At 41.6% G+C, this 21861-nt stretch overlaps 1 protein-coding gene across 1 annotated transcript; it reads left to right on the top strand.

Annotated features, from left to right (window-relative positions):
- The first annotated feature begins 7764 nt into the window (after positions 1 to 7764).
- LOC117761740 (CTTNBP2 N-terminal-like protein) lies at positions 7765 to 20961 on the top strand. The gene is given in 8 exon segments (XM_034585923.1): positions 7765 to 7895; positions 10883 to 10987; positions 17373 to 17606; positions 18469 to 18576; positions 18693 to 18818; positions 18820 to 18882; positions 19023 to 19193; positions 19304 to 20961. Coding segments are annotated over 8 exon segments (1788 nt in total). The 5' UTR covers positions 7765 to 7856; the 3' UTR covers positions 20246 to 20961.
- The last annotated feature ends 900 nt before the right edge of the window (positions 20962 to 21861 follow it).

The following is a 21861-nucleotide window of genomic DNA, read 5'->3' as shown; positions in this document are numbered from 1 at the left end:
AGTGGACTTCAGGCGTTTCTGGCTGCGCCCCAATTCCTCCCTGGTATGTGTGTGATATAGGAGAAATACCTTATACCTTAAATACTTATTTGGTTTTTCTCTTCAGGATTGACTTTTTAAAGCCTCGTCTTCCACCTTCTGCTTGAATTCATTTATTAAATCTTTAAAAAAACATTTTTCCTCCAATTCTTCGAGTCTCTTTCAGAAGCTCTTGCAAAAAGCTGCACTCTACAATTTGTCTGTCGTCTCAAGGTTTCCAATGTTCTTTTTCACGGATAAAAATGACAGAATACGGTGGTTATTCTAAGAACATTTCCCATCCTGAGAAATTGTGGCCGGTTTTATAGACTGAGGAAAGGCACTGATCAAAGAATTCCCAAAGCAGGAGAGACACATACACAAACAATCTGTTTCAACCGGCCTGATTGGGTCTTTAAATCAATCTGCCACGTTAGTGATAAGGACGACGCTGGAGGTAAACACTGCACTATATGAGCAGCCACTGGTATCGACTTCAAATCACAGAGAACTACTTTACTCAATTGCAGAGTCAATAGTGTTTACTTGACTCCAGCTACAAATCATCTTGATTGTGTTACTTCTTCGCTGAGTTCAAATCATCTTGTCATGAATACAAACACCATCGTCCTGTAAACAGTTACTGGAAAACAAAAATTTGTTCACATCATTTGTTGATTTCTGGAGAATTTGCTCAGATTTTGGTTTTCTTACAGGATAATATCCCCAAATCCCCTCAAACAGATCTCTGACGCACAGGGGGGTAGAGAGGAGCTTTGAAAGCCCACACCGTTCGCCTCTCTGAATCAAGAGTGCTGCCGTTTCAACATAAAAGTGTCTGGCTTTCAGAACCGCGCCAGCTGAATAACACCCTGCCACGCTTTGTTCTGTGGGATACTTCCACCTGCTCCAAAAGCAATCCGTCCTTTCACTATTGATTAGTGACAGCCAGAATTGGTGAGCGGGACAGCATGCAGGACTTCTGAATGGAGTTCACCAAGAGGATAAACATAGAGAATGTTCTAAATATAAAAAGTGATGGAACAACCATAAAGAACTGACTTTTGGAGTAATAGAAATTGATCTGTTAACTGTGTGTCATGCAGAACTTGAATGAAATCACAAAATAAATATGTTGGTGGGAACTATATTACATTGTTGCCTATGCATCGCTATATTGTCAATATTGAACTTAAAATGGAGCACACCATTCATTAATTACAATATTTTGTCGAGTTAGGCTGCTTTCAGACATGCACTGAACTCCAGAGAACCTCCAGACATTCTCCAGATATTCTCCAGAGGGGTGAGATGTGACGACGTAACTGTCCAACTAAGAGCTTCAGGACTTTCTGCTGAGTTTCTCCAGCCAGCCCCGTAGTAAAAACTCTGGCGAGTGTCCGAATGAACCAATGTGAGAACACAGCAGGAGAATCTCCAGAAGATTCGGGATTGTACACCTCCACCAATCAGTCGAGTTACAGGAAATGTGGCCACCATCTCTCCCTCTGTTCCTGTGTTATGAGCATGTGCAAATCATTGTAGAAAGCTACAATTATAAAATCTTGGCCCTTCATCGACAGTGGGCATAATCTAGGGTTTTTTCGTAGAATCTTTATTGCCTGGTGATGGTGTTGAATGTGAAAGATCAGTTTGCATTTCTGTGCAGACAGCTGCTAAATTATTAGTCTCGCAGATGGAATGAATTCCCATTAAGCCATAATTCTACAACAAATACTGCATGGACACGAACACCAACAGCAGCAGTTTTAGATTCACTTCATGCTGGAACCCACCCCTCATTTAAAAAAGGCTTAATAACACACACACACACACACACAAAATAATGACAAAATCATATCAACTTTCTCCTTAAATTCTTCATCTCTGCAGATTAAATACTTGAATGTGCACTGGACAGTGGGAGGAAAAATGATAAAGAGCCATTCTTGAGTTCTTATGGACGTAGATATTTCTTATGAAGATGATCTAACTCAATTTTACAACAGTGTTCATATCAGGCATGCGTATCCGTGCGCGCTCCTTCGAGTCACTTTATTAAATCTGTTGAAGATAGTTTTCCATCAGTCATGAACAGAGTAGTCTCAAATGGAATAAAACAATTGTCCTTAATACCCATCATTAAAATTCACACTGCATACAGAGGAGCAGACACGAGGAATTAGACTTTTTGGAGAGTGTAGGAGCTTTTATGTGATTAAATTACCATTCATATTTTTTCTTTCTGGTGCTTTTAGGCTGAACGGTTGTCTGCATAAACAGGCTGCCTCTTTCAACAGAGATATGTTTTCTTTATGTTTGCATTATTTATTCAGAGAAAGGGTTTTTTAGAGACTTGAAACCTTCACTGTCACGTTGCCGCTTAAGGTTCTCAATTGGGTTTAGGGCTAACAACTAAGAGCTAATGGGTTGACCATACTTTCTGTGTCTTGCATACTCATTTTGGTCACGCGTACATGGCCACGGTTCTATTTATACTAAAATGAGGATTGCATCTTCCTGGTATTCCACGTATGGTTGTACCTGGAGCATGCGCAGTCGATGTGTAGAGTCGGCGTAGTCACAAATTTGGGCTGCACACAGACGTCCACCTAGAGGTTTGTGCGTACACTAGAGGAAATGGGTGGATGACAACTTTTACTGTATGTCTCGAGGACCATAGCTAACCCCTTAAGAACTAACCCTAACTCTAACCCTAATTGGTGAATGACAACATAGCATAGATTTTCTGCTAGTGTGGTATTGATGCTATCTCTGCAGATAGGAAAGTATTCTCCTTTTAATGCCTCTTTCTTTGAGCAACAGAGATTTAAGGTAAAATATTGGTGGAACTGAGGGAAAGTAAAATCCCTTGCAACGTCACATTTCAAGGTTTCAAAGCTACTTAGGTTGAAGAGTGCTTGAGTTCAGGATGGCAATCATTTCTCTTTGTAATAACACATTAAATTAAAACTTTGTTGGGCCCTACGGTGACTCGAATCCGTCAAACACAGCCGACATATTTCTTCCCCGCAGCATGGTTTACAAAAACAGCTCACCTTCAGGAAAATGAGCTGAAGCGTACTCAGCTGAGACAGAGTCATAAAGCTTCCCAAGCTCCAGGCTGATCAGCATACTCTTTATAACTCACACGCCTCAAAACAAAGACGGCAGTGGACGTCCAGATTGATGGGGCTGGTTTGTGTAGTTGGGGCGGGGAGATTTTTGTCAAAAAGTTGGTTCAGATGTCCAATAATTCACATCTAAACATGCCGAACCTCCACTTCTCTCCGTTCTCCTGTAAGCCCGTGATTTGTGACAGTCCCCATCTTTGTCAGTTTATACCCAAGTGGGCTGTAGTTTGTCTGAGCTCAGACTTCTTGTTGTCTCAGTTATGAATTAGATTGGTTCTGTCCTTTTCAGTTAATCCTTCCAGAGATCACGTTCATCTTTTAATGACTGAAGTCAACATTCACTTGAACAACTGAAGATAACAGGGAGGAGGTGTGTTTAGCTTTGCAGACGTTTTAGGGTTCAATCAATGCTCTCCATCAGAGCCTTGTAATCGACTGGCACGTTCAGTGAATGGATGCATAACAAAGCAGTCGACAGATATTAAATTGTGCATCCATCTGCTGCCACATGTTTGGAAAACAAATACTACGGTAACAGTGACACAGTCGACTGCTCAGGGGTATATCACCACTCTGGAGATATGTAAATGATTAATCAGGACCGCTTCAAGGTCAGGCAATTTACATTTAACATGGCCATTGGCAAAAAAAATAAACAATTTCCCAAAGCCTTAACCTCTCTCACAGCTCAGCATGCAATCAGGTGAGTCAAGCAAAGACAGAAAATATAATACACACGTGCTGACAGACTGACTCACTGGGGGGTATTGAGAGGCTTCATCCTCCCACACTCTTGTAATGCATCCTCAGAATCGGGAATCAGATGAAAATAAAAAAAAAAAAAGACGGATATGAAGCAATAGATGAATAACTAAAACCCCCACAGTACTGGGTGCCAGGCAACAGATGCTGATAACTGCCTCAGATTAGGTCCTAGGTTTGTCGCCAGCTCCCGCCAAGACTCTGATACTATATTTACTGCTCCCTCTCTCCATCCGTCCTCTGATCATGTCTGTGCCACGGCGGTGTGTCATCTCCACATTATGTTTGGCAGCCATGATGGAGCGGCAGGTGTGAAATGGAGATGAAATAGTCAGTCTGAATGAACTTTTCACTTAAGCAGGGAATGATGCTACAGAAGAGAGAGAGATTGCAGTTTGCAGTATATTCATTCATGTTAGATTGGAGCCCCAGATATATCGAGGGTTATAGTTTGTAAGGAACTTTTTGAAACACGGTCTTCTGATGGGAGCTGGAACAGTTTCCATACAGCTGAACAGAGCCCATCTGAGCACATCATATACTTTTACCAAAATATCCTTTATTCACTTTCAAGCAGTTATTCAAAATAAAAAAAGGACTTTTTCATGATGTCCCCACTGTGCTGAGCTAAATGTCAATGTTCTGTTGAGACTTCAGGACTCCTTTGAAAAACTGGGCTTTGGATGTGACAAAAAAAACTCCCCAGTCAGCAACTATGTCAGTAGAGATAAGAAAAAAGAGACAGTGGGGGAAGATAGAAAATAAATAATTTTGATTTGCAGGACTGACTTTGAAAAAAAAATTGTTCCACATATTGATAAAAAACACATAATTGGCTTGTACCAAAGCGAGTATGTCTTTCAGTGTTTTCTGAGGCGCATCTTAAATATAACGATGTAGATAAATGTTTTAACTTTGCATTGATGATGCTGGCTCATCAATCACTGCATCGTTGTATTGATCTTTGAACTGTTAGACCCCCACTAAGTACATAACTCCAATAGCACTCAGTAGGGTGCATACCTCCACCAAGGCCAAACAGTGCCCTTATTAAACCACCTTTAAATGGACTAGATGCAGATTTTTGTTTGTATCTGCACCAAAGTGCACACACTCATAAATATCATTCCCCTCGATATGCCTGATTGTTTTCATGAAGATCCATAAATTATTCTCTGTGAAATCAAGGATAATGTTGAAAAACAATGTTAAATCTCGTAACGTTGAAGACCATGAAAACAAATAATCTAACTTAATAGGTTCTTTTTAGGTCATGCCCCACCCCTCCACAAAATGTCATAATGGAGAAAAATGATCTGTTGTTATTAAATTATTAAACATTAGACTAAATCCTGCAACTAGCATTTTTGTATTACTTGAAGTGGAGGTAACTTTAGTGTTTTATACACTTATTGGATAGTATAATCTACAGTACATCAGATTTCATACCATGATCCAAAGTTTTGTATTTTGTATAAGTATTCCCCTCTGAACTGGAGTAGAAGGGGGGACACACTCATCTGTAGTACCTCAAATCAGTAGTTTTACAAACTTTCTGGAATGACAGGCCAAAGATGAGCAAATCAATCTGGACTGTAACATTTTAAATCACTCACCTCCTTTGCTCATTTCTTAGGATTAAACCAAAACTCCACAGAGTAAATTGTTTTGAAAAAGGGAGACAAGGAACCAGGACACGGATTCTCCGCAGCAGCCGTGCAGTCAGCAGCCTGAGCACAGCGGCTTGTTAATTGAAGAGCCTGAAATAGAGACTCTCTATTAGGGCTGCAGAGGCTCCCCACACCAGCGGCCTATCACTGTATTCCCCTCCAGATAGCACGGTGAGAGAAAAAAGGGACACGATTGTCAAATTGTGTGTGTGTGTGTGTATGTGTGTGTGTGTGTGTGTGTGTGTGTGTGTGTGTGTGTGTGTGTGTGTGTGTGTGTGGTGGCAGTTTAGCGCTGACACAGGGTGGTTTGTTTTGTAAATTCAAGTCAAATTATCACACCAAAATCTTCCAGCAGCAGAATGACTGTTATTTAACTGATCATCATCCCTGAGGAGGCTGATCATTGGTGCTTGAGTGGAATGACCTTAATTTCCAACATGAGATGCATCCAGAAATAGGAAAAGTTCTGTATTGTCCATTACAGTCCCTTCTGTTCTCCATCCATGTATTAGACCACTGTTAACTTTCACTTGAGTTGTGTGAGCATTGCGCTCTACTGGCAGATATGATGTATTACAGGAAGAGCTCCAGCTTGCATTTGAGGCAGCCTTGAATTTCCAGGGTTACAGAGCAGTAAACACATCAGATTTTTCATCTGGAGCTCAATGCCTCACAGCCGACAACAACAACAGCAGCTGTATCCTCCCTATTGAGTTTCACCTGCACAGGCAACTTTCTCTGCTAATAAGACACAAGAGTTGCAGAATGTCTGTCTCTGAACACCATAGACAAATACAGGGTTTGTTCATTTAAAAGCTCTAACTGTTCCTCATCTGAGAGCTCTTTTGAAGCTGGATATTATATTAGCTCGTCTAGTTTCCGTAAACCTTTCCATTTCCCAGCTGATCTCAGAAACATTCTGACATTTCGACCACTTCCTCCGGTAAGCCCTGAGTCTTATTGTAGCTCTGCGGACTCTTCCAGTGACAGTGCCACCAGATGGCAGTCAATAATACTGTAATCCCACAAATCCAGGAATCAATGCAAGGGATGTTTTTTCTGGAATTATTAATATTGCTGGAATAATTCGTATAAATGGTAAGCAGATGGTTTGTGTGGTGACATTTACAACATTTAATACGTCTTTCTATTGCAGACTAATATTTTTATCCTGTGTAATGCCCCCCACACATTTTATATTATAGTTGTCAATACTATTTGTTGGTAGATATTTAGATTGGTGTGGTATGTTTATGTTGCTGGAGGCAGAATAAATGTTCATCTGTGTTGCACTGAGAGTGATAGAGAGTATCCTAGTACCTTTACTCAAGTACTGTCTTCAAGTATAGCTTCAAGGTACTTTTATATTCAGTTCATGTGACTTTTTATTTTGAATTCACTTCATATTAGAACCAAATATTGGCCGAGATTATTTTAATCAACAAATGTTATTCTCCTTTTAATCACATTGTTCATCCTTATCAGTCCTTTAGGCAGTGTTATTAATGTTACTTATAGTAAATCTGCACTTTCCTCCATCGCTCTCAGGTTGATCCATCTATTGAAAATAGCATTTTGCACATTTGTGTTTATGTACAAACGTTTTTTCTTATATACAAACAGTTTTTTACTTACTCCTGCAATCTTCCTGTGCCACTGCACTTTACTTAGAAACATTTATATAAACCAATGTACATACTCTGCATTTATATATATAAATATATGTATTTTTTTATTATTCTATTGCCTTTTTTAAAAATATTTTCTTTCTCTCGTCCACCTCATTCTGACCTGCCTGCTGCTGTAACAACTGCATTACCCTGGTGTGTCGATCAATAAAGTTTTATCTTGTCTTATCCTATCGTGTTTTTATTTCTAACTATCGTCTCTACTTGTACAATCCCATCATAAGTTGCATTTTATAATCTCGCCCAGTTAAAAAACGTATTATATAAAGTATAAAGTAGTGAGAACCGCCTGGAGAGAGTCTCTACGTGTCTGTGGCAGATTCTTTAAGAGGCTGGATCTCCTCAAACACTAAACAAAGAAATCCAACCAAAATCCAAGAGGTGGAACCACACTGCCCCCGCCCCTTTCCCCCCAAAACTCCCCTGTCATTGGTCGACGCTCTGAGCTCCTCCTCGCCCATTGGCTGGACTCGGCCGTCGGTCAAGAGCGGCGCTTTGGCCCGGGCTGTGTTCCGCTGCGTCGGGAAATCAGAATCGGACGCAGATCAGAGAGAAACAAATCTTCTGACAGGAGAGAAAAGTTCATGGTGGAGTTTCTGCGGAGCGCGGACGAGCACATGAAGGTAAGAGGAGGCCACAGACGCTCCGGGCGTCGGTGGAGCGAAGTTAGACAACAAAGTTTCTTCACTTTCACCGACACAAGGAGAGAAAAGAACATGTAGTCGAGCTGAAGTCGTCAACAGGCCAAACCGTTTTTTTTCATCTCATCTTCCTTCCATCTGAAGACAAGTTCATGTGGTTTGTTCAAGCAAATAACACATTAATACTAAAGATGCATCATTTAAAGAGAAGACGAGACACAGAAATGTCATCTCCTCCACTCACACACTCTGTAAAACCCTTTAATCTCCATAATAATCCTGATTTATTTATGTTTTTACTCAGCAGGATCAATTCTCCTGTATGTTTTAAACAACTTTCTTTAATACAGTCGAGCTGCTTGTTTCTGAGTCAGTAGGCAGGCAGCAGAGCGAGCAACCAAGTGGCTTACACACAGAAATTGGTTTGTCCCAACAAATCCAATTTAACATCCAGACATGCAGCATCTGTTCAGATCCTGCTGATGATGATGATGATGAGGAGGAGGAGGAGGAGGAGGAAATTCAGCAAAGCTCTTAGCATCTACTTCCCCTCCGCTCACCTCAGGCTCAAACTCAGAGGTGCAGAGAAGGTTTCACAGTCTCTGACACTGTATTAGTTTTATTATTCTCGCTGGAAGAGGGCGATGACAGTTTCATGCACTGGAAAAGTCTGTCGCTGATGCAGGGACGAGGTAATTTGCTTGGGAGAACCCTTGAGCCAAAGTATGTAAAGTGATCATAATTTAGTTATAAATAAGTTTAATCGTAACCTAAACTTTCCCTAACTTTTCCTGTGATTCAACATGAGCACTTGATCTATGATCGATCAAGTTAAAATCAAGCAGCTTCACACAAATTTGGAGTCTTGTTGTCTTCCAGCTTGGTGATGACAGTTTCATGCCCTGGAAAAAGTTTGTGTCTGTTTCAGCGACAAGGGGAAAAGTTCAACATACTTAAGATGATCCTATTCAGTCATAAATCATCAAAATCTGTTTTTTCAAAATTCTCTTAACTTTTTCCTGTGATCCAACATGAGCACTTGAATGTTAACCAATCATTTAAAATCCAGCAGCAACTCACAAACCTGGAGCATCTTTCAAACCGCATGTTTTTGGAGTGGAAGCTGCTGTGCTGTGTGTTTTTAATGAGTTTACCGTGTTGCAGAGGAGGCACATGGCTCACCAGGCTTAAAACAAACATGGATAAAAAGGATTACGGACACAGGGAGTTTGAGGTGGTGAAGTCGTTAGTACGTGTGGGAATATTTGTATTTCCCATGCTGTTCCTGCGTGTTTGTATACCCTCATGATTACCAGCACTAACTCGAGGGGGGGATTAGGTGAAATAATATGAAAATGATGAGGATCTAAACAAGCTGCGACGACAGACTCCTGTTGGGTTCAGACATTTCTCATCACACTGCGCGCACTCTTCTCGCAGTGATTACGGTGGCCTGTGAAATTAGCAGGCGAGCCTGTAAACCTAAACCATGGGAGGTGTGTATGTTGTAGTTTAATTAGCATTTTACTCCTGTGGTTAAGCCGCAGACCCTGAGTGCTGGGTGAAGGCACAGCTCAAATGCTGTGTGCCCTCTTTGTGAGGGCCCGCTGCTCTGGGGATTAGGCTGTAGATGCAGTTCACCAGGGTCACGGCTCAGTCCTCCTCTCACTTCTGCATACTGCGCTGCACGGGAGACACAGTTTATACTGCAAACACTGTTTATTTGCAAGTTTCTACTCTCAAAGTTATCTAAGATGCCTGGGAAATATTGCAGCTCAAATATGAAAGGCCGGTGGCTCCTGTCTCTCATTATGCAACCAGTGCTTGGAGAGAGCAGCCCACCCCCGTCCTGATGACTTCATGATGTGGAAAGTTGTGGCCGCCACAGGCTGCTCAAAGCACGGCCTGTTGGACGCACGCTAGTTCAGGTGTGGATCCCAGTCTAGTAAACAGCAGAGAGGGAGACGCACGTATATCAAAAGGAAAATGAATATTCCAGCAAGTCAAGCTCGAGTAAGTTTCTGTCATTAAACACTCAGCCGGTGTTCATCCGTCAAACGCAAGATGGGTCTCATCTGGAATAAAAGGATGCTGCTTGGTGTAAAAACATCAACAGCTTTGATCGCATTTCAAAGGGGGCGGGGGGCCCGCATGTGTTCACTTGGCCAGATTGTGGTTGGATATTTGAGGTGTGGGCACCACAGGGCTTGTCAGCAGTACCAACACAGCTGTGAGATTAGAGTGCAGAGACACTACAAAGAGACCACATCACATTTCCAACATGGACCAACTGTCAGGGCACGCAATGAATGGACCGTACGGAGGCAAAACAAAACAAAGTCATTTTATATTTAACATTTAAAAGTTAAGTTAGTCATTCCCTAAATATGTCAGATTTTTGTCATCAAGATCTATTAATTATTCCCTGGGAAATTGGTGAAAAAAGGGCCAATCTGGCAATGCCAGTGAAAACAATTTGATGGGTTATTTTTCCCTGACCCATCCTTCCACCAAGAATTAAGAAATCCGTAGTTATTGTGTGATCCTGCTGTCAATCAAGAAACAAACCCGCAGACGGTTAAAAGCTAACCTCCCTGGCGGTGGTAATAAGTCCCTCCCATGTTAATAAGCGCTTATCCACATATAAAGCTCATAAATCAGTGGGTTATATCAGAAAGATCACAAGTTTCTGTCTGGGGGTCTGATTTTGGGAGGAATGGGAAACATGGCTTTGTTTCAAGATGAAATGAAATGAAATGAAATAAAAAAATCTAAAGTGCGCGACAACACAAGAAGCAGTGCTGATGAGTTATTCAGTGTTTCCCTCTTTTGGAGATGTAAAATAAATTAAGTGCAGGTGAAGTATTCTTCTGAACATGCAACTGCTACTAATGTGCATTTGCATCCGTTTAACGAAATAAAACCTCAAAATCAATTTGTCAACCATCTTTCATCTTCTGTCCTCACAGTCCAAGCTGAACATGGATAGTTTGAGCAAGCCGGAGTTGCTGATGCTTTTCAGCATCCTGGAGGGAGAGCTGGAGGCCCGGGACCTGGTCATTGATGCCCTGAAGGTAAAGACAATCTGTCATTCCCCCCCCGCAGGCTTGAAAAGCTGTTAGCTGGGTCATGGAGAACAGCAGCTGGGGTCAGGTTGAAGGTTAATGTCAGTTACAATAAAATTCATTGGTGACACGTTTTCACAACAGGGAGTAAGAGGAAACTGCTCAAACCACTCCGACAACACTTGTGATTAACATGGACAGCTCCTAACATTGGTCACTCATGTCATAAATAAAAAAGTAGGGCAGTGGTCTCCTGTGTACTGGTCGTAGATATGTTCTCGTACAACCAAACTATCACTCGCTGGATCATTTCCAGTTTCATAAGGAGTAAAGTACATGAGTCGGCTTTCAGGACTGATCCTTTATTACTAGATTTAGGTTTCATAATTTTGATCATTCCGAACCTTATGGAGTCAAAAAGATGTTTGGCCCAATTAAAAAGATTTAATATGCTGCAAATATTAGCTTTTTGTGTTTAAAAAGCTACTATTTGCTAGTATGATGCTACCCGGTGTATTCAGTGCACTGTGGCATGTTTTCTTAGTCGATATTTCTTTTCCAATTGATTGGTTGATTGGTACGACTTTCAGTTGAGCAAGGTTTTCTTTGGTTGATTGCAGCTCTACACAAACTGCATTTGATGGACTGCATATTTTTACTTCAGCAGTGGTTTGAGAAGTTTCTTGTTTACTACGGCCAAAGTTGAAGGAACAAACTTCTAACTTATTAGCAGGCACCTTTCAAACTTAAAAGAGGCTTCGGTCTCGAGGATCTCAGCCTGTAAAGATATGCGTGTTGTGGGTATATACAGCTATGGAAGATAGTTTTGTTGTAATTGGACCTAAATTACAGAAAGAACTGGCATCAGAATGTGGAAATAAAATTGGTTGAAACAATTAAGATTAACCAATGTTACTCTGTCCTGTTACTCACCCCAGTGAACCTGAATAAAACCCAATTAGAAAAGGACATCATTTAGAGTGTACACTCACGCACACGCACACAGTACCAGCAACTAGCCACTAGTTCAAACCCTAGGTTGTCTTAATGTGGCAGGATTAGTGCTGCATTTCAATTAAAGGATTGTCAGGCTATTTCCCCACACTGCGTACTTTGCGGTGCTGTGTCCTGCAGGCCCACATACTTAAGCTCTCAGTGACTATTCACATGGCCTCAAGAATGTGTTTCATTTCATGAAAAGAGCCGTATTCTTTCTCCAGTTAAATTGTCTCTGTTGTGCTATTTATAAAACACAAACTTAAGAGAAGCACTGAACACAAATAATGTTGTAGCATTTCTATTAAAGTTAGTCCTACCTTTCTGAAACATTAATACAAAGCTGCAAACTTTACTCTCAGTATTAATACTTGAGCTTTACAGCTGTTTCGCTCGTGGGATGTACTTCACTTTCCCGGCATAAAACGCACCATTGAAAGGACAAACCAGACATCAGCCGTCTAAGAGACCACTGATGAATGTTCGTGTGTTGTGTCTAGACCACATTCCTACATCTCTCCCGGGATCTGGCCATCTAAGGCAAGAAGAATTACAGCACGCTTGGTGCCTGATGACTCAATGTGAGCGAGAGTAGGAGTGAACAAATAAACATTGGCCTTAACTGGAGCTTGAGGGGAACATGGCTGTTCCTCTTTCATGGCTCTACCAGGACAAACTGTTAACCCATTCAAGTAGGGGACTGAATCAGTGCTGCAGTGTTGACTCGGACGCTGCTTTAAATGAGCGTATAACCACTGACCTGTAGGAAATTAACCGCAGAGCGTGAGTGAAAACTGATCTCCTCTCTGAAGGACTCATACCTCATTGCTTTTAAGCCTTCATGTGAAAGTAGACGGTTATCAGCAAAACATCACTTCGTAATTCCTGTGTTTGTAGCCATGTTAGCTGCTAAGAGTCTATGGATGGCAAGGACGTTGGCCAGTGGGTGCACTGCATATCTGAACAATGACAGGGTGGTTTGCCATATGTTTTGAGGCATTCATTGTCCCTAGAGGATGAAGCTTATTGACTTCAGGGATCCCCTGACCTTTCTTTTAGTACCCCCTGCAGGTTAAAACTTGCATCAGGTTATGTATCTCAACTAACAGATAGTTTGGCACAAACATTTGTTGAGATATTTATAGTCCCCAGAGGATGTATTCTACTGACTTTGAAAATCCCCTAACGTTTCCTTTAGCACCAAAATGTGGTTCACATCTGTGGTCTTGTGAGAAATGTCTCTGCAACAATTGAGAAAAGAAGGGTCATGAAATCTGATTCAGGCATTCATACTTCTTACTTTGATCCCTTTTCAAATAAGACAAAGTTTGAATTTGTCATAAACTTGGGTTTATGACCAAACATCTGTAAAACTAATGTCACATCACTCATCTGTACTTGATTTTCTTCCAATGACCAAACGTTAGCATATTAACATGTTGAATTAATAGAATGACCACAGGGAATATCATATCTGCAATACATTGACTTGTTGGCACCGTCACTGTGAGTATGTTAGCACGCTGATGTTAGCATTTTAAGTGCACTGCTGTGTCTAAGTACGGCCGAACAGAGCTGCTAGCGTGACCAACAATAGGATTGTTGGACCTACAGTAATTGGAGAAGTAGGTCCAGTCATGTTGCTCACTAGCTGACGTGTCACCGCTTCACCCAGTGTCACACAAGAAGTGTTTGACTTAACCACAAATCACCATGGTGATAACACCCTACAACCATCCCTCACATGGTGAAGTGTTCACTTATTTCTTAGTCGTCTAGCTAATTATAAGATCTGACAAGTTTTTATGTGTCGTCTGCTTAAAAAGTGTGACTTTCTTGTGTCAGAGATTTCCTGCAGGATAAAGTGTAAGCACAGGATGTGAGGTAATGATGTGTGTTTTCTATGGGCCGCTATACTTAATTGTGCAAAACTATCAGTGGCATTCTAACCATCCGCTGCATTTTTCCTCTTGTGACTCACTTGTGCAGCTGCTCACGCTGTGGCTTTTAAAAGGAAGTTAAGTCTCTGGCAGTGCTCGTGTTTGGCACAGAAAGTCCTGCAGGGATCCAGTAGTCTCTTTGCTTTGGGATAAGAATATGTGTCTTTACTTAAAGTTCAAAGGGGGCTCAAATATGGAAATGAGCCTTTCATTAAATATGGAGTTCACATGGCTCCAAATGAACAAGCATCAAAAAAGGGGTTTACCTTGTGGTCTTTGTTAATGGTGAGCGCTGAAAAACCAAAAATAGCTTTGTTTCTGGCTCGGAGATGCATCTACTGATTGTATTCTGTCGGCATTCACAGCATTTCGCCCACAGATCCTGATGATGGATAGTATTTTTCAGATGTCCTTTGTAGATCATTTTTAATTTCAGACTATTTGCTATCTGCATGAGCAGCTGTGAAACATATAGGACTCTGGGGTAAGAAGTTCATACATCACCCTGCCTCGGTTTTATACAGATTGTGGCGCCAACATTGCATGACTGAGAGTTACCAGGCATGTGTCAGCAGAAGATAAGCTGGATTGAAACCAGTGCAGTCATGGCACAAAGACGGCTTCCCAAGCAAAAACCCGCAGGTTGCCAAGAACTGTAGTCGACAGACAAAAGCATGAATAATAGAGGTACTGTAGACTGCGATGCTAAACAGCCCTGTGCTGAGTGTTTATGGGTATTGTTCGTGTACAGCAAGATGTAATGAATAAGCGCTGGTAGATTTGGGTGTTAAGTATTAAGTAACCAAAAAATGTGTTTCCTGTAATCCCTCTTTTCACTTCCTTCAGCAGTGGAGGAGTGATGCAGAGGAAAACAGCGTCTCTTTGTGTTGTGGACAAGCACGTGTCTGTGGACTGAGGGGCTGGGGAGGGAGGGGAGGCAGGGTCTGCATTATGAGTGAACATGTGGAATCGGGGTCCTGTTAATTAGGTGAAAGAATGAAAATGTAAAGGCCAATAATCCAGTTAAGAAAACATGTGCAGACTGAATTAATAGAAAAACAATTGAGAACATTTTGTAATTTTTTCTTCCTACATTTCCAATGACTGTCCCCTGCATGAACCGTGGCTGAGAAATCAGAGAAATTTGTTTTTTGCCCACCACTGCAGCAGTGACAGTCAGGCTGATTGTATATCCTTGAGCAACTTGTGTGGAGAATGGAAACTCTGGTCTAAGCTTATTTAATCACTGAATGTAAAGTGACACATCAGAGCAGAGTGTTGGGAACAGGAATGAGCTGTAGGCCAATTCTGTAGACACACGTCTCTTGACTTGACTTCAAAATTAGATTTCAACTCTTTCTAAAAAATTTAAAAAAGGAATAATCCTAACAGATTGATGGACAGCATGCAATGATGCTCAAGGTATTCTATTTAAACTTTAGTATTTACATAAATCACAAGTTTGCATTCAAAAAAAGATCATGCAGACAAATGTCACGTCAATCAGAAGTGAAACCGTACACACAGGACAAGGACTTAGGGTTACATTCACGAGATTATCGGAATCGCACACCAAACTGTTGCAGAGGTGTCGAGTGTTGGCGTTGCTTTAAATGCAGCGCCCATATTTGAGAGGCATTTTTGAAATCTCATGGGCACCTTGTGTTTTTCCTGTTTCGCCCCTTCATGCCGTTTGATCCGCCTTCAGTGGACTGGATCAAATAACAGCAGCAAAGCCTTGCAGCCTTGCCAGTCTCTCTTTGTTCCAGATGAGCCAACACTAAAGATGCAGAACAATGATAATCAAGAAGCCTGTAAACTCTAATGGATTAATGTTTGAAGTTTGACTCTCTGTCTGACGTCCTCCATCGTCTCTCACCACCCTTTTTTAAAGTTTTTTAAAGTACAGTTTTGAATTAGTTTTAAAGAGGCCTATAGATCTGAAGTGAGAACAATTGTAAATTCTTGTATGTTTCTTTCTCATGTTTCGGGAATACACTGAACAGATTTGTACCTTACGAAGTGCATCGGATATCGGCCACATTGTGACTGATCCACATTAACCTAGAATGTCTCTCAGTAGAGCCATACCTCTGCCAAGGCCCAGCAGTCCCCTTAAATTCAATCAAGCTGCACCAAATTGGATACACTCAAAGACTATCAGTCCCCTAAATACACAGCAAATTCCTTGTATGGGTAAACCTACTCGGCAATAAACCCAGATTCTGATCCAGTCACAGAAAACTGTTTCAATAAGCTCTATACAGTGAGGTATATATATATCATAAATCATATCAAAATTTGGAAAAAAAGAAAGTACTGGTATCCAATCAATATGATCAGAATTTGTATTGGAAGGTAAAATGGATCAATGCATCCATAGTTACAATTTGTCATGGTTCTAGTGAAATGGCTGAGTATTGCTCTGCAGGCTCACCCACTCTCCCGACGACTCTTTGAACTTCTAGAATAATCTGAGTATCAGTCGTCAAGAGTTCTGTCCTCGCTCCTGCCTGAGAGGATACTGTTCTCTCTAATCTTTTGATCCTCTTTTGTTGCAACCTCACTAAGACCAATGGCAGCTCCGCCTCAGCCCCCCTTCTCTATCTTCTCTCTATCTTCTCTCTCGATGTGCTGAACCTGAAATGCCGTGCTGCCATTATCCCTCCTTTGTCATGAGTTAAACAGAATAGGTCTGCCTTGGCCGAGGCCCAGTCCGAAGCAGCTGTCCTGCTACAGACAGACAGAAGCACCATCTGTTGCTCATCCCTCTAGCGAGCACTCTTGTCTTTTTTTAAATGCATTTCCTCTTTTACCCCTTTCCTCATCTCCTGCTCATATACCGTTCTATAATTGTGTTGACCGCAGTTTTCAGTTTCCTGTTTAAATTGGACAGAAAAAACAGCAGTGTGTTAAATCATATCTGCCAGAGATTAGATTTAGGAAATAATGTCACAGTAACTTAAAAGCTAGGTGACGAGGGTTAGATTTAATCATTCCATTATATATATATATAGAAACTTTGAGGACCATTATTTATAGTGCAATAGTTTTCAAGTTGAGGCAGAGGGTAGATCAAGAGAACACAAGTTCAGGTCTACAGATCTGCTGCATTCTTCAAAGCACTAATTTGACAGAAATTATAATGTCACCATGCTAACACGCTAAATTTTATTGCGATCCATCCAATGGTCGTCAAGGCATTTCACTCACAACCACAAATGTGAACCTCGTGGTTCAAGAGGGAAAGTCAGGCGATCTGCAGAGTATTACAATTCATCCTCTGGGGAACGTGAATATCTGCGCCAAATGTCATGGCAATCTGTTCAATAGTTTCAATAATGGCTGAGACTCAGATATGTGGTCCAAGAGATCATTCACATCCAACAAAGGTTAGAAACGGAAGCAGTTTATGCCCATTTCTGTGTTCCATCTCACTCCTCTCCTCATCTCTTCAGGCCCAGCGTAAAGAGCTGTTCATCCAGGAGCGCTACGGCAGATACAACCTCAGCGACCCCTTCCTGGCCCTGCAGAGAGACAGCCAGGCCGTGGGTGATCAGAGCAAGGACCCGGGCTGTTCTGCCCCAGCCTCCAACCCTCTGGTGGTTCTCAAACTGGTGGTGAGCCACTGCAGGAGGATGCAAGAGAAGATGTTGGCCCAGCTGGCTGCAGCGGAGAGCAGGCACAGAATGGTGAGTCTGGATGAGAGCTTCTTCATTAGGTGAGGCAGATATGAGCTGGTTCCTTGTGCTGATTAAAAAAAGATTATGGGAATCTTGCAAAACAGAAGTTGGCCTGAGTAGAAGAAACTATTAAACAAAAACATATGTGGAGGAGGAGGTAGCCAGATAAGTTTAATGTTACTACAGCTGTGTGGACATAATTTCTAAAAAGATATTCTATATGAAATGCCGAAGGAAATGTCTTCCAGGAACAGCAGAAACCAAGTTAACAGTATTATGTTCAGAAAGAACTTTTTCCAAGAAACACACACACACACACCCTCACAAGTGCTGGGTAACAAACATGAAAAGGAAAATAAAGAATGCTTGCATTTTGATGTCGCATTTGGAGTTTTTCTGTGGTTTCATGTGAGCATGAGGCGAGTGTGAGAACATTCCTTTATTTATAGATGGTGAGGAAACAAACTAAGTCATTGTCTCCTGATCTCATCGTGAATCTTAACGCATCACACAAAAATGTGTCATACTGGCCAAGATAAAAGTAGAAGGTCAACGTGACGGTTTTAAAACGTGGTAAAAAACAAAAAAACAAATCAATAGATTCATTCAGAGCTTTGGTGATTTTGGTATTGAATTTAAAATTTAAATCACGTTTGAACATAATGCATCTTTTAGCATTGAACAAAGACAAAGCACCCCATCATTTTTTTTAAACCACAGAAAGAAGACTGATGCAGTTCTTTAGCTAAGTTGCGACCAGTGTGGTCGTCCAATCAAATGAGCTGTTCTTGGCCCCACATACCAAACAGACCAAACTTAAAGGAGATAATGTCATTTTTCACTCTCTGGCCCCCCGCTGTGTTTATTTCAGGTCATTGCAGATCTGGAGGAGGAAAAGAGGAGGCACGCTGAGGACACAGCCGAGGGAGATGACGTCACTTACATCCTGGAGAAGGAGAGGGAGCGCTTACAACAACAGGTGCCCTCTAATTAAAATAAACATGGGGGGTGCTGTATAAGTCTGATAGGAGTTGATTTGTGCTTTGCAGTGTTCGACAAGTTTGTTTATGGTGCATCTTGTCTCTGTCCTTTCAGCTGGAGTTTGAGCGTAGCCAGGTCCGGCGGTTGGAAAAAGAACAGCGGCGAATTGCTGACCAGCTCGAAGAAGAACGGGCACAGCACAAACAGCTCTCCTGCGCTTTGGCCAAAGAGTGCAAGGTGGGCGAGTGCCAGAGCTCTGGAGGAGGGTCACCGGCAGACTGAGCTGAGCCGTAAACTCGACAAGGTATTAACATTCTGAAAGTTTGAGAGTTTATTTAACTTTCTTACTCTTAGCACACTTTCCCTCTGTTGTGCTGTACGCTGCAAATTTTAGGCTTTGTCCGATTTGCAGCTCTTTGTTGAGTTAAAGTTTTTCTCATCTAGGAAAAGGAGGCATGTCACGCCTTGGAAAAAGAGCTGGAGGATGAGAGGAGGCGAACGCTTCGGATGGAGGCGCGAGTGGAGGAGCAGCTGGCTGAGTTTGACACGGAGCGAGAGCAACTCCGCTCACGCTTAAAGAAGGAGGAGGCTCACTGTCAACAGCTACAACAGCAGGTGTGAACACTTTGATAAGTTTGTCACTCTGCTGACAGCAGGGGGTGCACTATCACTACATCTGATACATTTCTGTTTGAAATCGATCTCTCTCCTCATTTTGTGATCAGGTAGAGGAGCTGAAGAGGAACCTGGAGGAGGTGAACATGATGACAGATGCAGCACCAGTGGAGGCAGATGAGAAGGAGTGGGCCACTAAAGTTCCTCCAGGAAAAACAACAGTAGACACTATCGAGGTCGAGGACATTGAGGAAGACAGAAACCAGCCCGTGCAACCAAAAGTCAACGGTCATCATTGTCCAATGGAGACGAACGGGCACCACGGTCCAAACAACGTTCTCCCAGAGACAATGTGCCAAGAGAACGGGAATGAAAACCCTCCAGTTCATCAGAACCAGACGTCATTCTCCCCCTCCGCTCTGCCTCCTTCCTCCCCCTGCGCCTCGCCTGTTCTTGCCAAACGTCCAGGAGGCAGCCCCAGTCCAGGTAGCTACCAGTCTCCCTACCAGGCCGGGATCAACCAGCGCTTCCATGCTGCTCGTCACAAGTTCCAGGGTACGACTGACCCAGAACCTCAGTCCCAGGCCGCCCCGCCGGCTCCTCCTCTCTCGCCAAAGGAACTCCCCACTGTGACCAACACCTCCTCCCCGGAGGCCAGTCCAGTCAAGCAGATGGCCCGCAGCACAGTCACCCAGGTCCTGTCTCGCTTTACCACTGTCCAGCAGAATGCTACACCAAAGCTCGCGGCACCAAACAACTCGCCCTTTGGTACAGACTACCGCAGCCTGGCAGCGCCCTTGTCTCCCGTCATTGGAAGGGCAGCGGGGGCTCTTCCCCAGGGGATCAGATCACCCATCATCCCCAGGGCGGACAGGGGAAATCCTCCACCCATCCCCCCTAAGAAGCCCGGTCTGGCACAGGCCCCTCCATCCCCGGCGGCGGTTCCCAGGTCTTCGAGCCATTTCTCCGACAGCCCCCTCTCAGGCAGCTGTGGCCTCACCTCCGGCCAGGAGGGAGTCAAAGAACTGGACATGGTGGTTTCATCCAATTAAGTGATCACAATGAATTTGTCAGCTGCTGCTCTGCTCGTGACATCACAGTTTGATCCACATCTCATAATTGAGATTAAGACATTGTTTTGTATGAGACAGGATTTATATCCTGTGTTTATTTGAACAAAGGTCCCCTCAAACACTGTTACGTTATTTGTATTTATTAGAATTTTTTATCATATGAGTTAAGGCACTCGTTTAGGTATTGGTTCAGGAGCTGGTGCTAATGTGCAGCTCCAACTGATAGTTTTAGTTTCCAAATGTGCCAACACTATATGCTGGTGGTTACAGCATCCTGCTACAGTCTTTCTTAATGGTGTATTATTTCCAAAGAATACAACTTATTAACCAACAAGGTGTAATTTTTTTCCCTCATTACTTTTTCTCAAGTATATATGTGGATTTTAATTATAGCAAAGAATCATCATAAATCATCCTTGGACCAATGTATGCTACATAGTCTTGTTTCATTGTACAGTAATTTTTATAAAAGTGTATAGTTTATTTTATTATTGTTCCTTAGTATATCATGTATAATAGTTTTATACAACAGATATTCTAATCAGTGTTGTACATCATGTAGTACGTTAATGTTGTTAATAATGATAAAGATCATGTAGATTACATGCAGTCACCATTAGAGAGTGATGGGTTTTTTATTGGTAATATTCAGAGAGCAGGGTGGCTGATGGTTGATATAATGATATAATATTGATACTATGTTGTTTTTAATTTTACATATTTTAAAATACAACAATTTAATCATAACAAATGAGACAGAAAATAGCCAAACTTTTTAACAATTATTCACTTTTCAATTTTCACTTCAATGTCTGCAGATATTTTCTGTAATCGTTGTACAATATGTTTAAGATGCTGATGTCTTGCCTTTGTCATTTATAAAGAAAAACACTGCAAATATAATATAGTCCACTGTGGCTCTGATTTATATCATGACACTACTCTGTGCTTGTTATCAGTAGTGACAGATTTAATAAATTAGTCCCAAAGTTTGTCATCTATTCATCATTCATTTATTTATACTCTATAATATGTTGCCATTAGACAGTGATGGAGGAATGAAGGATCTAATGCGGGAAATCATTTTTAGAGAAGAATTTGTGCAATACATGTAAATAGCATAATTGTATTTTGTACTATATATATATATTTATATATATAAAACACACATATACATATAAAGACAAAGTTTAGATAGCAAGCAAGCAGTAATAAATACTGATACCGCCTAATAAAATCTGAAATTGTGTTAAATCACCATATTTTCTGTACATGACGCATACGTTTCTTTGGCTGAGAAAAAGAAAGTATCTATTGTAGCTGATCTTTTAAATATAAATGCATTTGAATAAATAATTATTTTCCACTAATGTATCTTGTATATATGAATATACAGTATATATATATATACACAAAGTGGTTTTAAATGTGTACAGCCACAGTGTGTCCTCTAGAGGTCAGTATTGAATAAATTGCTTCCAGTGGACCAGGAAATAAGATCCATGAACAGAGTCCTCAGATATTTGATGTTGTACTTTTGTGTTTCTCTAGTTTATGTGTACACACACACAATAAAGTGGGTTAAATTGCATCAT

Source organism: Hippoglossus hippoglossus, chromosome 5, assembly GCF_009819705.1.
Source record: "Hippoglossus hippoglossus isolate fHipHip1 chromosome 5, fHipHip1.pri, whole genome shotgun sequence".
Classification (NCBI taxonomy): domain Eukaryota; kingdom Metazoa; phylum Chordata; class Actinopteri; order Pleuronectiformes; family Pleuronectidae; genus Hippoglossus; species Hippoglossus hippoglossus.
This window is presented reverse-complemented; position numbering and strand designations above follow the sequence as displayed.